Here is a 17093-nt window from a genome sequence, read left to right as displayed (position 1 = left end):
TTACTGTTTTTGTCGTTACTTTATGGCTTTCGATACAAAATGAGTTATTAACCGCTGAAAAGGTGTTCGAGTACCATTATCATGGTTTGATTTCAATATTTTGCCTGAGAGAAAGAGTAGCTGTGGCTGACTTTGGTCCGAAGCACTTCAGCTTGCATCATTAGACGGAAGCCGTTGCACTGATGCCATCGAAATAAGCTCACACTGGACGGTATATGCAGGCACACGGACTGTGTAGCACCGGCCACCGTCGTGTCCCACCTCGGTCGGTCCCGTCTCTGCACCGTCCCACCGTGGGCCCACCGCGCTCGGCCCTCGCCCGGGGTAACACATCACCGCTGTGATCAGTCCGAATGCCGGCGTCCTCGGCAGCGTCCGTCGGCGGCACACGACCCTACCTGGTCATGGTAGCACACTGGTCCTGGTCCGGACCCGCACCGCTCGCCAGCACCACACGGAATGATACTGCCGGCCGGCCGCGGCTCGCCACACTTTCATAGACGCCACGCGGCCGGGCCGACGGGGGCGGCGCAACGCCGCCGGCCATCGGGGGTCGCCCCGCGACGCTTGCCCAACCGCCGCGGCCGCCGCGCCGGTGGCCCTGGCTGGCCGACGTCAGGGCGGGGGCGGGGCGGGGCGGCCGCCGCCGGTGCCGACGGAAAGCCGTGGCGTGGCGCTGGCCGGCCGGCCGCTGCCGTGAGAGGGCAGCGTGATGCGGCACTCTGCCGCGCGGCTCGGAAGTGGAAGCGGGCCACTGTTGCGACAGCTGCACTCGATTAGTGTGGGAGGTTCAGCTGATGTGCAAAATCCAGAGCTGAGCACTCCTCGAGTAGCCCGATCAGTCTCCTTAGTAACGGTTCGGACCGGCGGGACTACGACGGCAGAGCCGGGTGCCGGCTCTGTTGTCGCTGTGGCTGTGGTCTATGCAGCTGCGTGACGGCACAGCTCTGACTATATGTGGCTGGTGAAGGTAGATCAGAGCCCACGGGCACATTGGCTATGCGGCTTCCTGTTTTCAAAGTCCGATCGCAGTTGCATTCTCGGCAGCGCTCCATATCAGCTAATAAGCAGATGTAATAATGCTAATTGATCACGACAAGGGCATCTTTCTATAAGATTCGTTTCCCGATGAGCTGAACAGAATAAGGTCTGTAGTGAAGTTAAGCTCACTCATTCATTAGAATTCCTCGGTTTGCATTATTGTCTGCTTATCCTGAAAATATTTTTAGAGATGTTTCATTTCTGTACATCGCGTCGTTCGCATGCGAAATATGAGCTAATTAACACAATCAAGACACCAACGTCGTCGTTTTAGCGAATTATGACAAATTCTTAAATGATTGATGATACTCGTTTGTGAACAGTTTCACCCGTGAGCTACAAATCGACCCGACGAAGTCTCTCGATTTCTTTGAGGGAAAGAACGATGGATGTCGAGTTAATCAACCGATGGTCTTAGAAACATAAAAATCTTCAGAACTCAGAAAGACAACCAAAATTTACAGACATGAGCCTAACATCAGAATAGATAAAGTTCATGAATTCTTTGGGGTCTGGCTTTGTTAAAGATCAAGCTAAGCTCACACAAAGGCAGCGTGATCAGGAACAAATGCCAAATGGGTGAGACTGTGTAGCTCGTGACCGGGGCATTTGGGGTCTCCAAAACAGTGCGACACCCGCAGCAGGGCCTCACCTTACCATGCCAAGAAACGGGACAGGTTTAGTCATCAGCGGTATATGAGCATTACCTGCCCATGTTAGTCACTACGATAAGTAATCATACAAACAATGTTGACCCAAATTTAATATCCAACAACGATTCACGTTATTGTACCTACGTATTGGTCTATCAAGCGTTTGGTGGCAACTCATTGTAAACACAGCATCATGGTCTCTTGGCCACAAACAGGATACACGACGTGCGAATTTCTCACTGGTTTTGCAGACGCTTTGTATAGCTTCCTCGCGTGTACCAAAACTTTCGACTGCTGTCAGCAGAGCCAACGATATAACTTTTACAGATGACCATCACTTGAACCTTGTGATAGTCATCTTTGATCCTTCTGACACAATACGATTGGACGGGGTTCGTTTCACGGTACTTTAGTAACCAAGGTGGTGACCTAACCGGCGGCAGGTCGGCGGCTTCCGGGTGCTGATGCTGACCGGCGCTGGGCGGCATCAGCATGACTCAGCGGCCGCCGCTCTCCACTGACCGCCTGCCACAGTTCCACAGCCACCTGCTATTCAACCCGTTCACCGGTGTTCAATTAACAACATTCCAGGCTATCCACCGCCGTTCATTTGTTAACATTCCATCCTCTCCAACACTGCTCTGATCGCTTGCCAAAATGTCCACCGCTGTACACCCGCCACATGCCTACCCACCGCCGTCTATGTGCCAGCTTCTGTCCAACGCTTACCTACGACCACTACTGTCACTTTCTGTCAGTTTCTGTCAGCCCTGTCACCCACTGCCAACGTCCTGTCCGCCCGCCCACCCGTCAATCTGTCACTTTCTGTCTCTCCGTCCAATCTACGTCCACCGCTATCCGAAACCTTGTCCGAAACTACGATCTTGATAACCCGGCAGATGGACAGGCGCTGACACGTGACACTAAATTACAGCACCCATCAAACAGTATGAGAAAAATGCTCGAAGCAGGATGTGAGGATGGTATCAGAAAGCTAAAAGTGCCGACTGATGACCGCAAAACAGAACCGATTATCGAAATGTAGCTTTAGGTGGGTATAGCGATGGAAAGGCGATTATCGGGCGGTGAAAAGGCAACGTGCTGACGATGTGGTACAGGAAAGGGGACTATTTGCTGACGGAAGGCAGATAATCTGAAAATAGAAAGGAAAAGTTGTGACGATGGAAAGGCAGTGTAGTTTGGCAGCTATGTAGGTGTTCTAACGACTGAAAGATGGAAGACAGTAGTCTAAAAACGGCGCCAAGACGCACAGAGCATGGGTAGGCGACGACCATGCAGTGAACAGTTCGCCTGTTGGCCGCTGACGCTTCCCAGCTGGTCTACAAGACCGGTGAGAGAAGGAGAGGGGTGGCAGAGTTGTGCCTTGCGCAACCCCAGCACATCCCACTGTCCAGCTGTTCAGCGGATCGGAGAGATCTGCTGAACAGCTCGCAGAGAGTGACGGAGCGCAAGGGACGAAATTTCATATAGGGTGGACCAGGGCTGCGGAGTCGATGGATTTTCGGCGACTCCGACTCCGAATCCGACTCCGGCTTTCAAAAACCACTCCGACTCCGACTCCGACTCCGGGCAGAATCGTCGACTCCGACCGACTCCAACTCCCGACTCCGACTCCGCAGACCTAGCAGGGCTGCGGAGTCGACAGATTTTCTGTGACTCCGACTCCGACTCCGGCTCGGGTTTCTAAAATCGACTCCGACTCCGACTCCGACTCCGGTCACAACTGTCGACTCCGACCGACTCCGACTCCGACTCCGACTCCGACTCCGCAGTCCTGGGGTGGACAATTGTAATGCAAACACCTGCTATTTTGTGCTCGTCGTGGGCTCAACCGCGGTCGTAAAAAAATCACAGCGCAACATTTATTGTCTTAGTGCCGACTAAGACTGCCTACATGATCAGAGTGCAATTGGACCGTGAAATTTGGTCATAATTGGATCACATACCATCTAAAAACGTGCATTACTGTTGAGTTTTTACTCTGAAGATCAAATGACTATCGAACAAGCCAAATGGTTGATAGTGCGCAAACTTTGCACCTTAATAAAAACATCGGATAATTTTCATGACGTGCTCATTTTCTTGGCACAGAAGATGCTATCAAACATCCTTTCAGACGGAACGTGCACGGTATACGGGATACGCCACCCCACCCCTCTCTATCCGCGTCTGCCGTTCCCCCGTGGCGCTGCACTGCAGCCCATTCAGCCTTCCAGCGCCTCGGAGCACCCTCGTGGGGCGGCGGCGGCGGAGCTATGCGCGGTTCGCACGCCATTTCCATACGGGAGCAAGGTCACGGTATCGGCGGGCACGGTGTCCTACATTCCGAGTCGAGTGCCGCCGGCGACCGCGGCGGTCGGAGGGTCCGGCCCGGCGCGGCCTCCCATGGACAGCGGGCGGACCCATGGGGGACTGGTGCAGGGGCCAAATGGCGGAGCTGACCGCTCGGCAATGCAGAACTGACACAGTTAAAAAAAAAAACACGCGAAAATGACAGAAAATATTTCGGCAGTGCTAAGGACGAATGTCAACTGCTGCTGATCCTTAAGTGCGAAAAATGCCACGAGGCAGAATAAACATGGGAAGTGGAATATAGTATAGGTGCACTGCATAGGTATAGCTTCACTTTTTCACTCTTAAGTGCATCACAGCATGAGTTACCTAAGTACCTAAAATACAAACAACGGTGTAACAGAACATCGTAATAATAAAGCTCATACCTATCATATAGGTCAAACAAAGTCAGGGAACTGAATCTCGTTTGCTTGTGATGGATCAATACTAGTAATACTAGTATTGTTTTAGCTAAAACTCTGCAGTCGTCCAATTCTAACCAGAGGGCTCACTCGACATCACACTCCTCTCAGGACAGCTCTCTGAGTTGAGGTCACAGTCACGTCGGGGCGGCACCGGTCGTGCTCTCAGCTCGACACAAAAACACACGAATCAATTACTCACCGGCCTCACGGCTGACGTAACCACACTTGACACTAAACATGTCGGCAATGAGTCAGTTTGACATCAAATGTTTACACAAGCCCTCGGTTCGACATTCAACGTGATATCTATGCATTCAAGGCGATACCTTGTCCGTTAGGTACCAAAATAACCATGAACAAGATCAAACGGTAACGGTATTAGAATCCAACCACCTTATCATTCGTTATCATGTTACGATTGCTCGATACAGAAACATACGTGCGCCATTTTATCCACAATCCGCATCATGTTCTGTCGTCAAGCATGCAGTATCGATAAGCGTCGGAGCACGCTGGGGGACGGGAGCTACCGTGAAGTGATATTTCACTTTCCGTGGCCGCTGGTTCGTCTTTCCATGTGTGTGTCCCGCACCCCTGCCACTATGATGGTGCACACCACACTGTGCACGGTGTCAGCGGCTGGCTAAGGCTTCATATAGGTATGACCAACGGTCGAGCAGAGGGGGACCGTCGATGCCGGCAGAAACCTAAAGAGAGGAAATCGAGAACATCGACGTATTGTAAATTGAAAATATTGTTTATTGGGATATTGACAATAACTCATGTTTTTTCTTATCAAAACGCAGTATTTGTTTATTCTTGTATGATGAGTCCCTTGGCTATAGCTTAGACTGAATAACTGAATTTGAGTGACTCTGTCGCGGAGTCTACCATCGCTCCAGAATCTCCGTCATCAACAAGTCGATATCGCCGGCTGCTGTCCGTCATCTTTCGACCACATGGGCGGCCTAACAATCCATTACTGCGCGCCTCACGGCAAACACCACCACAAACAGCAGGCTCCAATAGCCTGACGCCCACGAGACGGAACTACTCGACTGTTTACCACAGGATAGAGCCAGCGTCCTTGTGTTTTCAATCCTGGGGGTCAAATTGAACTCCTGGCACCCGCTGAGACATCAAAACTAACGGGGTGGAAGCCGTAAACACAGGCTCCAATAGCAATCAGCATAGCCCACTGTCGCCAAACAAGTTGGATTTATAACGCCTGCTATGCATATTTATCTGCCATACCTGCCACATCACTAAGTCAAGCTATTTTCCGCTCATCAGGTTGATTAATCATTGATCATATGTTGCACACAACACATTTATACATCCGCTGCGCCTGTGATCTGCAGCACGCACGTTTGCTGGTGCCTATAACGTGTTCCCAAAGCTGGACAAAGCCGAAGGCTTTTTGTTGATATGTAAAGAAATCTCCTGTACATATTTCGAGACGCCGTGTTAATTAAGATTTATTTGACTTAAATCAAAATGTTATCCAACAGAGCTCGTCGCACTGGGCATGAGCATATCTTCCATTCTGTACATGCTGCCTATACGGCATACGGCACACGCCGATTCTGTACGAGCGGTTAATTCGTAAAGCAAGAAAAGCCAAAAGGAATAAGCAGATAAGTGCTATCAAATGTGATAGTAACAGTAAATCAAGCCGCATTTGCACGACATTTTGGAGGACATCTCGGTCGCTTTTGTTCATTGGCATCTCGCAGAGGTATGGCCCTGCTTAAATGATGACTGTGCATTATTTGCAAGCGAACCGTTTGTTTCTGTATTGTTTCTTCTCAGCCTGACTTGCCTTTTTGATGTTGCTGAGAATAGCAACAACATGATCATGGCAATTTTTTAAATTTAAGAACAAACTCCAGAAAGGTTAGACGTGAGCGCAGTTGTGGCTTATAAGCTTATGAAGTATTTTGGACATTCATTATAGGTAGCTAAAAGCTAAACATCACCAAAATCATTCTCCTGTGCGACAAGAGCACGAAGTGTTTCGAAGGAATGGGTCCCCTTGTTTTTTTTTTCTGTTCGGTGTCACATCTGTCTCACCCGTCCTGTATATTTGCGACTCGACACCATGCTTATATAGCCGTTCGTAAATTTGACTGTTTGTCATGACTATATATAAACATACCTACTTACATAAAATTAAGAGTACCTTTTTTAATTGACCTTCACAGTCGCATGCAACGTGCTTTAATCAAAACATTTTTAAAATCCCTACCCCATGACGTAGCAATATCTGCGGCCCTCAATGAAACACCCGTCCATTATCGAAGGACATGTAATTTCGCAAACGTGCCATGGAGACATGATGGGCCATACAAAGGCACCTTTTAACAGTGACTAACATTCAAGCTAGCCGTGATCTCCGACCGTGGCTGCATTGTTTGCCGCTGTTCTCCCATGGCCTGGTGACACCTGACCCCTGCGGCAGATCAATTCAGAGTTGACCGCTGACGGGCGACCGACGGCCGGGGAAAATCACTGGCATTAACAAACACAGCTCTCTGGCGGTGATCTGCCAACGGCGATCCACTGTCAGAACCCAGGTCATTCTGTCCGTCCCAGCAGTGGGATAGTGTCTTTAGGCTGGCTGTCTGAGGCGGGCTGGATGGATGAACGACAGCGTTCGACCGTCGCTGCGACCGACCGCCTAGCCAGACATCGGGCGTAAAAAGCCGCCAGACACACGGCCGGTCCACATTCACCCCCGAGATGCCCACGTGCATGTGCACGTGCAATCGGTGCAGTGCGTGAAAGGTGAGCGGTGGCCGGCCCAGAGCCGATGCCCCAGGCCCACCTCAGCAGCCGGTGCCGGCCAGCCGACCGACCCGCTGACCATGCAGGGAGGGGGCAGACCCGTGCAGAATTCATGGGGACATGTGCAGTTCATGGAAGTGGTGTAGACTGTAGCTTATGAACAGGGTTTGTACCTCAAACAATCGGAAGAAGCTTTCCTATCTATGCTTCCTGAACTAAAAAGTACATATTTTTTATAACATTACGACATAACTTCCGAATTAAAACATGTTTCTCAGTTCCCGCAGCGCATTTATGTAATCCTCGATAACGATGCATGAATTCAGGTGCACGTTTTAGAGATCATCGGTAAAACGCGCCTTATTCAGAAACCTCCCCAAGTATTTGATCGTCGGCATAAGCTTCGCAAATTTTACTTCTTCTGAGACGGTCCTGGCACAGTGAATGAAACGGAGAAATGTGACTAATTTGCACGATATATCATCATAATGATGTACTTACGACAGGCCTGAAAGTACTCACGAAGGGTGCAACCGAGTAATAAACAGCATAATTCGTGTCACGATCGTTCACTACACGCAATAAGTCGTCTCAGTTTTACGAACCTTTCGCCATCGATCATATTCGCTCCATCTCATGATTGGAATATGTCTACGATCGTCGCCGTGACGCATTCTCAGCATGCGTGCTTACTGCTTACCATAGTGGTAGCCACTAACAATCGTTACTTGTTTTTTGTCGAAGTGATGCGCACACCAGGCATTCCCGCACCAATTTCGATTCATGGTGTGCCTGCACTGTGCGCAGCCGGTCATCATTACCAAATGTCACTGTCGTCGTGAGCCGCCTTTCATTTCGCCAGGCACCTTTCGCCGCTCCGTCGGCGGCCGGCGCTGGGCGACGCACCCACACGACCGACTCACGACGCCGTTTTGTTCACAACGAGAGCGTCACAGTCACCGTGAGCGCCCACCGGGTGAAAACGTGATCACCCAGACGGGCTTGGGTAACTTCTTGAGCGGCTCAGCGTGAGGTGAATCGCCGCCAAAGAAACAGGCAGAAACAGGCCGAGCGCGGCCGGTCTCCCCGGTCTCCGCGAGGCAGGGAGCTCAGGGTACGGCGTCTGGTTTAACATATCATTAATGGCTGATTAATGGGCATACCCGTCACAAACGTCGCTGAACGCTGTGCGGGAATTCATTATACAGTATTCGGGAGCCCGTCCCATCTGTTGGCGTTAGAGTCGGCGGCGGGTTGCGGCGGTGAGCGGCGACGGGACGGGAGCGTCAATTGTCCGGTCCAGGTCAGCTCTGACGCCGAAATGTGCTCACGGGTGCACCGAGTGAGGGACGCAGTGCGCAGAGTGCAGGCACGCTACGGCCGGCCTCTGCGAAACAGTCTGTTCGTTATATCGGACGACATTTCGAAAGTGGCGCTGCGCTCCTGCAGTGCAGCCGACATGACCCACATCTCGGCCCGCCACCCTGGGGCCGGTGGGAGCGCCGCGGTCGCCGCGGGGTCCGAGGGAGGGGCCGCCCCTCAACTATCTCCCAGTTCCTGCCCGGGCACCGGCCAGCACCAGGGCCGCCGCCGCCGGTCAGCGCAGCAGCAACTCTGTGGACAAATAGTTGCCACCACCTGCAGGCTACACACGGAACACGTGCGAGGGGAGAACCGAGAACCGCCGCCGGACAGAGTCTGAAGTATCTGGAGACCCCTGCCGCGCCGCCCTCGCTGCGGGCCACAAAAACGGACCACTCACGCCGCCTCAGCTGACGCTTCCGGGGGGAAGAGGGGGGGCTGTACAGGGGGGTCTGACAGCGCCGGCGGCGTCTCGCCGTGGCCGCCACGCCGCGGGGTCGGCGGCAGGGTCGCTGAGCCGGCCTAAGGCCCCGGGCACCGGCCGGAGGCGAAGGCTGCTGTAGGATACGGCGTCACAACAGAAGGCGGAGCTGAGCCGAATGACATTGGGAACTCGCCATTACTGCTTTGTAAGGGTGGTAACAGCCCCGACGGAGAATAGGAACGGAAACGGGGAGCTGGGAGGGGTGATGTTATAAATAACCTCAGTATTCATCAACCCCCACAACGAACATCTATCGTTGTAAAACAAGAAGGGTTAAAAAGCAATCAACAACATGACGCGCATTAATATGGGCGCTATAGCTCCTGTCACGAACATGTAGGAGTGACGTCACATTGCCTGATGGCTGGTGTGGTATGACGTGGCCGTGACGCCGCGCCGCGCCGGCCAATGGATGGTGGTGTGACGGCGTGACACCCCTCATCACCTCGTGACGGTGCCGGCCGACTCTGAACGGCATCCAGGTTATGCAGGAGTAACAGATGTGCACCTACTTCAGTCACGTCTCGCAGAATTCTGATGAAATTGTCAGATATTGGCAGCTATGTACCGAAGTAACTTCGCTTTTGATTTTACATCGCAAGTTCAGTCAAATTTGTGATAAATGATGTCTCATGTCCGCTGGACATTTCAAATATGTAGTTTGAGCAACGCTTCGTTTTCTTCATCGGGCGAAAACGTGACGCAAAGTGCCACTAGCAGCACCACACATTGGCGTGGAAAGACAAACGGTGCGGCAATAACGCAACATCATTGTCACTGCCATGTATCTTTGTCACAGACTCGCAGTTAGAGCAGCGTTGAAGGCGTTGAAACGTTATCATTTTCAGCTGCGTGCACTGAGGTCATGAGCTGGCTATCGGCGTGGGAAAAGCAGCCTGCAGTGTCACCCGCAGGCTGGAAGAAACTGATCCATGCGCATTTATTACGGAAGCAGATGTCAGAGTTTCCTCCATAGATCAGTTCATGTCGTTGATGTCATTTTTCACATTCCATTTTGCGAACGAAATGCGTGTCGACTGTAGAGTGCAGGCAATCGTAGACGATGACATATTGGTGGAGTTAAGATGCCCACGATCATTACGACGCTAAGGTCAGTTAATAGCTAACACTTTCAAGGATAAGGTAAAGCGTATCTGAAATTCACTTACATAAGTACATTTTTCTGCATAACGTCCTTAGCCGGATCGCAGGAACTAGTTAAGCATTGTAGGAATGATAATTATCACAGCGTGAAAATGATGGAAAGTAATAATTTTGCTTAATGATAAGCATTTTGTTACAATAATGCGCTTGAGCATAGCGCACAAGGGGAAATATAAAAAGCAAAGAAACCTGGAAACTCAAATCCAATCGTTACTCTTCACTTGTAAGACTTTTCGCTTCACTTGCAGCCACGGCACCAGCGGTAAATGTCGATTTCACCGTTCAGGGTCAAAGCAGCGCGAGTGTTCTTGGCGTCTAAAACACTCGCGGATACCAAACGCCATTAGTCGTGCTCGTAAAGAATGAGAGTGCAGTCGCACTTCCGTGTTACAACTAGGCAAAACCAGGGTGGACCGGAGCACGGAATACCTGCTCTCGTCCCGAGTCCTGTTCGAGTCCCGCGCCCCGCCCCTAGTCCGGCGGCCACTCCTTAGTGATACAATCTCTGTACATACGCATACATTTACATATACTCAGAAATATAGACAAGGAGTAATATCGGAAAACGGAAAACATAACTTATGCATGCAACTGTGATGGCTAGCCCCACAGCCAGTTAGGGGCGGATCGTTGCACAATACGGGGCTGTTGAATACGGGGCTGTGTTGGTACGTACCTTCGGTATAGTTAATATGGCTTACAACAAACCTTTCACAGAAACCATGTCCAGAAAACCAACCAGTCACAGAAACCATGTCAATCATGTCGTAACACTGACTTGAGGATATCCACAACGGCCGGTCCCATCTATTGAGTCTTCAACTTTCTGACGTGCAAAGTCAAGCGGACCTACATTTTTTTTCCAGTTCCGAGCACGTTGCGACAACGGCCTCTGGTAGTGGGAGCGGTCAGCAGAGGATCAGATCGTGGTTGGATAGTATCAGAATCAGATTCTATCGTAATCAGATCACAGTCGAGTTAGTCCTCGCAGTATTGTCTAATAGTGAAAATGAAACTTGCCGAGGACCCGTGGAGCGACCGGGAAGAGAAAGGTCAGAGCCAACCAGACCCAGCGGAGTTATCGCCACTGATCAACCGAGCTGTTCTCTTCAGACAATGCGTGGTCAAACCAGTGCAACTCTCTGTCAAATGAAAGCCATTCAAAGACAAGACCGGTAATTAGAAAATTATAGCCAGTGCTGCAGATTGCTGCGACAACCAGAACATTTCCGGCAGGGGTATGGGAGAACCTTGCCAGTCACGCCCATCAGCATAAGGTCATGCCGATAGGCGTTATCACAAGTGTATTCGCGGCCATTGGGGCGACGTAAGAAAAGAAGAAAACAACTGGCCCCAAGAACTTTAAATTATCAGTTAGTGTGCACCTTTTCCTTGATGTGTAGATAATTTACCATTAATTGTTAGAGAAAATTGCATTTAAAATCTTCCATCTATGCTTTTTTCATTGTTTGCACAATATGTCCTTTTACCTACTATGCTAGAAACACTAGGGGAGAGTGGGGTGGGTTGTATCAGTTTTTACTCCGAGACCCATAACCTCGTAACTATCCGTGATAAAGTCATTATTTCCATACTATCTCCTTCCTTGATTCTTTTGCTTTTTTGTGCAAAGTAACTTTTCCGCTACCTTTACCAGTTTTTCTTCTACGGTCTGCCGAATAGAACAATGTTTTTGATACAACTTGCCCCATGGCTTGGGTGAGTTGTATCACATGGTGGGGTAATTTGTATCACTAGGTATTTCACGTTTCAGGGAGTGTGCTTGCTACTGGTTTTGAACATAACAACAACATTAAATGGGGTTAATACAATGCATATGCTCAAAGGCTTCACTTTTATTAGACCAAACTTAGGTCAATGCCATCCGAACGAAACATCGAAACGAACGAAACATCAACAGACTATAGATGCAAAAGTGGCCCGTTAAGAGCAAAGAAGTCAACACATTGTGCCGAAATGGAACGAGTATTGACTAGCTACCTACAAACGCGAGACAGGGCTTAGCTTCCGCGATCAAAAGCAACATACCCATACAAACATACATGTTACAACATACCCCACCCGGCTCTGATACAACATTTACCTCGCCGCCATCTGGGAAAAAACATCCTCGTGCTAAAAAACAGCGGACAGCTGGAGAAATCCATTTTCACTCAGGCAGCCTTAGAACCTACCCTCACCACCGCTACGGAGACCTTTCAAATTCGTGCACATCTAAATACCCAAAACACACATTTTCTTGCAACTCATTTTTTTAGAATGACATTAAAAAAACATAAAATCGGCTCTCACCTCGAGACGCGTCCACCCAGCCACACGACAGAACAGGGAGAGATGGCGCCCGGAAAACCTCGTCGGCTGGTCGTGTCACGAGCGCTATCTATTGGATAAGTTTGGCACAATTCGCCCTGATACAACTTGGACATGATACAACTCTCCCCGCTCTCCCCTAATTAGAAATAGTTCCCGCATCATCGTCAAGAACAATAGGGAATTGCTTGAATTGAATACAATAATCTAAACGGTTTTGTAATCTATGTGAAGACACTTCTAAAATTGCCTGTAGAAATATTGAAGGCAAAAGTTCAACTTTTTCACAAGACTGAAGTCTATAAACCTATTCAACGTGTGACAACTCAGCCGGCATTTCGTCGCCTACAGCCCAGCTTTCCCTAGTGACCGATAGAGGCGCTGCTATCGATGTCCGCCCGTGCCGCCTAACGCTGCACCCACGAAATGACGAGCGCTGCACAGAGCTATTATGCTTATCACGAGGATATTTTTCACCCATAGAGTAGCAGCTCACTTGTTCATAAACGTTCTGCGATGCTGTGAAACACGTCCACGATGTGTCAAATGAAGATACGCGCTATTTCACACCAACGAAACACAACGCTAAATGATACGAAAACCCATCCAGTGTTTAATAGGTGGGATTGAAGTAGTTCTATAAACGGCTTATTCCTCAGTTCTTTAAAACTGAGATATAATAACTGAGGCTTTTCGAATGTCAGTTGAAATATCAGGACAATTTGTTTAAGCCATTTATAACAGAACATCAAACATCAAAATATTGCATGGCGCGGTGACCTCGAGTTGGAATGCAACATTGCTGTCCTCACCGTTGTTCGCCAGTGCCTACTCTATCCAGAAACCATGTCGCCGTTACTTTCATCCCTCTTTACGACCAGGAAATCGGAACGTAATACGAGACAGGCTTGTAACCTTGATCTTATTGCTCCTAAAACTGACTTCTTAAAACGCTCCTTATCATACCAGGGTTCAAAATTGTGGAACAGTTTGCCGACACAGATAAGAAGTGCATCTAAAAAGGAATTGATTAAATATCTTCAAACAAAGGAGCACACAGTTTAATTGTCATACATGGGACACATGGTTATTTATATCTTCGCGTATGGATTGCTTCACACTGCGCCGAATATTGTGTTAGTCGATTAAAGGGACCCTCCCACCTTAACATTAGTTTTGAGTTGAGATAGCCAAGTTTGCGGCCAGGCTCAGAAACCACCATTTATCCTGGTCGCAACCCCCGCAGCTTTATGGTGTTCAAGAAATTTCTTCCCTTTACTTGCAGGGTGGGACCAGCGTGGTCCCTATCTCTTAACCATTACGGGAATCTGATGACGTCATCAAGCTTTCGAACGTCCGTTAAATGTTTGACTAAAACGTTTTGTAGCACGTGGTGGTATACGCTGCTTTGCGCGCAACAAATGCCGCACTTTCAAATAAAGTCGCTAGGAACAGCGGGAATCCCAAAAAGTAAACAAAAATAAAAGTCTAATATCTTGAAAACCGGTGAATATTTTTCGATGAAATTTGGTAGATATTCGTTTTTGCTCTTTCTGAACCGAGCGACATCACTTTCATGCCAATTCATTAACTTTTTTGAAGGTGGGAGGGTCCCTTTAAGTGTTCATATATGAATATGTGTGAAATTGTATGCATGTGTGCGTCTGTTTGTGCTATGCCACCGTAATGCCCACTGTTCTGTGGTTGGTGGATGTTTGACATAATAATAATAATAATAATAATAACCTTGATAAACTGGCGTTGAATAACTTATTATTCAGATTCAACACATCCGTTTAAGATGCAGTGGAACGAAGAAGTGACGATAAACGACCTCTCCATAGCGGGATTATGACACCTGCGGTAGGGCATTGAGTGATATCATGCAATAGAGCCATCCAGGGGTGAGAACTGGAGCAGCCATCTATCCGTGGCCCCTGACCCTCATCGCTCACATCCGACGCCAGGGGCGCAGCGTCACCAGCACCACGGGTGACCCCTGCAGACTCACAGACCTGCAGCGTGGAGGGCTTATAGACGGGCGGGAAACGCAGCGTCATCCGACAGAACGTGCTCGTATCACCTGCGCTACAGTGAACACAGAACTCAACACGTAATTTAACACAGCTAACACAACACAGCTAGCTAATTAGCTAACAGCTTCTCTTAGCAAGTAAATTTCATTATCAGCAGTTGCGTTATTTGCAAATACAGTTTCGTTAATTCATTTTTCAGTCGGTGTCGCTGCATTCTCCTACAGAATAGCTTATTGTTCGCATTGTAACCTACTGACCGTATTTGCAATCCCTTGCAAATGTACAGCAACGACTCCGTCGTAATAATTAATCAGAGATTATGCGTGACCTGGGTATGTCATTGTCACGCATGCGTTGCTAGGGTCGTCACGGTGCACAATTCCTGTCCCTCGTATGCGCACGATAAACTTGTATGCCCCTTGGTCACACCAACACATACACCTACGGTAAATCTCTCCGCACTTGTGTGCTTTGGCGCGCACGTGTGCGAAGGTGTTAGATCTGTATAAACATTTGTGTGTATGTAGCTTTGTTTCTGGCAATTTGTAGGTGTGTGTCCGTGTGTGCCTAAGGTGGCCCACTAGAGCCTGTCGGACTGCCGTGACGCCGCCTGTGACCGACGCGTCATGTCGCCACGTCGTCACGAATTGACCGGGAGCGGCGGATGGCGGTGTCCTTCGGACGGCTGTTCTTTGTCAGAGACAGGCTCTATTTTAGCGGTAACGACCCAGCTGTCACGGCGAACCAGTCCTGTGCATGTGCGGGAGGAGGGTTGAACCGCGGGAGGGCTGTTCTGTCCCATCAAAGACAGAGCAAACGAGCCTGCGATTGAGATTAGATGACATCATCCGACAGGTCTTGTCGCGCCACGTAGCATGCATTAGATATAAATGCAGACGAGGCAACTAAATGAAGAACAATCATTCTGGCTGATTATATGTCTCGATGGCGTTGACAAGTGCCCGATTTGACCTACCGTAGTGTCAATGACAATGGTAATAGCAAACAAATTATGTGACACAAAACAACATAATAGCCGTAGATGCTATTAAAAATAATCAAAGGTTATGTAAAATGGTGTAAACTTTGTGTCATGCTGCACTGTAGTGAACACAAAGAAGCTGTGTAGCAGATATGGAGGCAGGATGCAACACGTGATTGCACGAACTTTTGGAACCATTGCTTTTGATAATTCTACGTCCTCATTTTTATCAAGGCAAACGAATAGCTCTCTAAAAAAGTGGACGTCAAACAGCAAGAAAAAAACACTATGGGTATCGAGTTATCCAAAAACAAGTCATTTAACCCGCGCCCCGTTAGGCTCTGCCGAGCAACGCGCCCTGTTGGGGGAGGGGGGCAAATTGCCCCCCCCCCTAAGATCTCGAGAACCACGCAACCTAGCGACAAGCGGCAAAGGTGTTGGATAGACCTATCAGGGATCTACCTTGTGACCCAATTTTATTGACTTAGGTCAAACCGATGACGTCACAGGTCAGGTCAAAGGTCGAATTTTCACCGTTTACAGGAATTTCAAGAAATGCGTTGTAAAATCGAGTAAAATGCATTTCATTGAAAATCATCGATGGGGAAATGTTCTTCAAACACATATCTTGCTATCTGAGGTCACTGGTACCAGGTCAGGTCATAGAGGTCAGGTCACTGGGGGGTCACAATATGAAAGCGTCGTGTAATACATGTTTTATGGTCCATTTTACATGACAAATGCAATTATGTGGGTCAGGCAGCCTTTGGTGCCAGCTTAGGTCATGTTTTGGTCAAGGTCAGGTCAAGGTCAGGCCAAGGTCAGGTCAAATTAGATCAAATTTCAACGTTGATATTTTTGCATAAAATGGGTATTGATTCGATGCAGCTTGTCACGGGGAGTTCAATGGTGGTCTTTGTTTTGCCCTACGTGGTCTAGAATCGCTAAAAACTGAGTTCAAAAATTTGATGTCATCATTTTTTGAACAGTTTTTTCGCTATAACTTGGCCAAAAAAACGAGATATCGATCTGAATTTTGGTATGTATATAGAAGAGCGCAGGGACTATCACATATATTCCGTTTTTCGAAATTCGGATTTTTTTTTTTAGTTTTTCTAAAAAAATCAATTTTTTGATTTTTTTTTTGTCAAAAACCCAAAACTTTGAAAATCCGAGATATCAGTTTTGTAGCACCGCTTTTTGTCTACTAGACCATATAAAGAACTTTGAAATTGCTTAGTAGCTGTAGATTTGGTGAGCGTTTCAAGATTGCATGTTTTTTGCTCATTTTTGCTCGAACATGACCTCAGTTTGACCTCAATAACTCCTGACCTAAGGTGACCTAAGACTTGAAATTTGGTGTGAAGGTGTAAAATTGATGCCCGGGAAGGTACTGAGAATTTGGCGGCGCTGCGCGCCACCGTTTTCTTGCTATTCAGGAAAAACCACAGGGGGGGGGGCAAATTGGCCCCC

At 48.7% G+C, this 17093-nt stretch overlaps 1 protein-coding gene across 2 annotated transcripts in view; it reads right to left on the bottom strand.

Annotated features, from left to right (window-relative positions):
- LOC122394713 (peroxidase-like) overlaps window positions 1-487 on the bottom strand; it is a 28683-nt gene extending 28196 nt beyond the window's left edge. The window contains exon 1 of one of the 2 annotated variants that reach the window (XM_043391795.1): window positions 399-487. In XM_043391795.1, the coding sequence (XP_043247730.1) occupies window positions 399-406 (8 nt within the window). In that variant the 5' untranslated portion in view covers window positions 407-487. The remainder of the gene's footprint in view (window positions 1-398) is intronic. The other variant, XM_043391796.1, reaches the window with a different exon arrangement.
- Between the last annotated feature and the right edge of the window lie 16606 nt (window positions 488-17093).

Source organism: Amphibalanus amphitrite, unplaced genomic scaffold, assembly GCF_019059575.1.
Source record: "Amphibalanus amphitrite isolate SeventyFive unplaced genomic scaffold, NRLGWU_Aamphi_draft 000607F_arrow, whole genome shotgun sequence".
Lineage (NCBI taxonomy): Eukaryota > Metazoa > Arthropoda > Thecostraca > Balanomorpha > Balanidae > Amphibalanus > Amphibalanus amphitrite.
The sequence above is the reverse complement of the archived record's forward strand: the minus strand, read 5'-3'. Positions and strand labels throughout refer to the sequence as shown.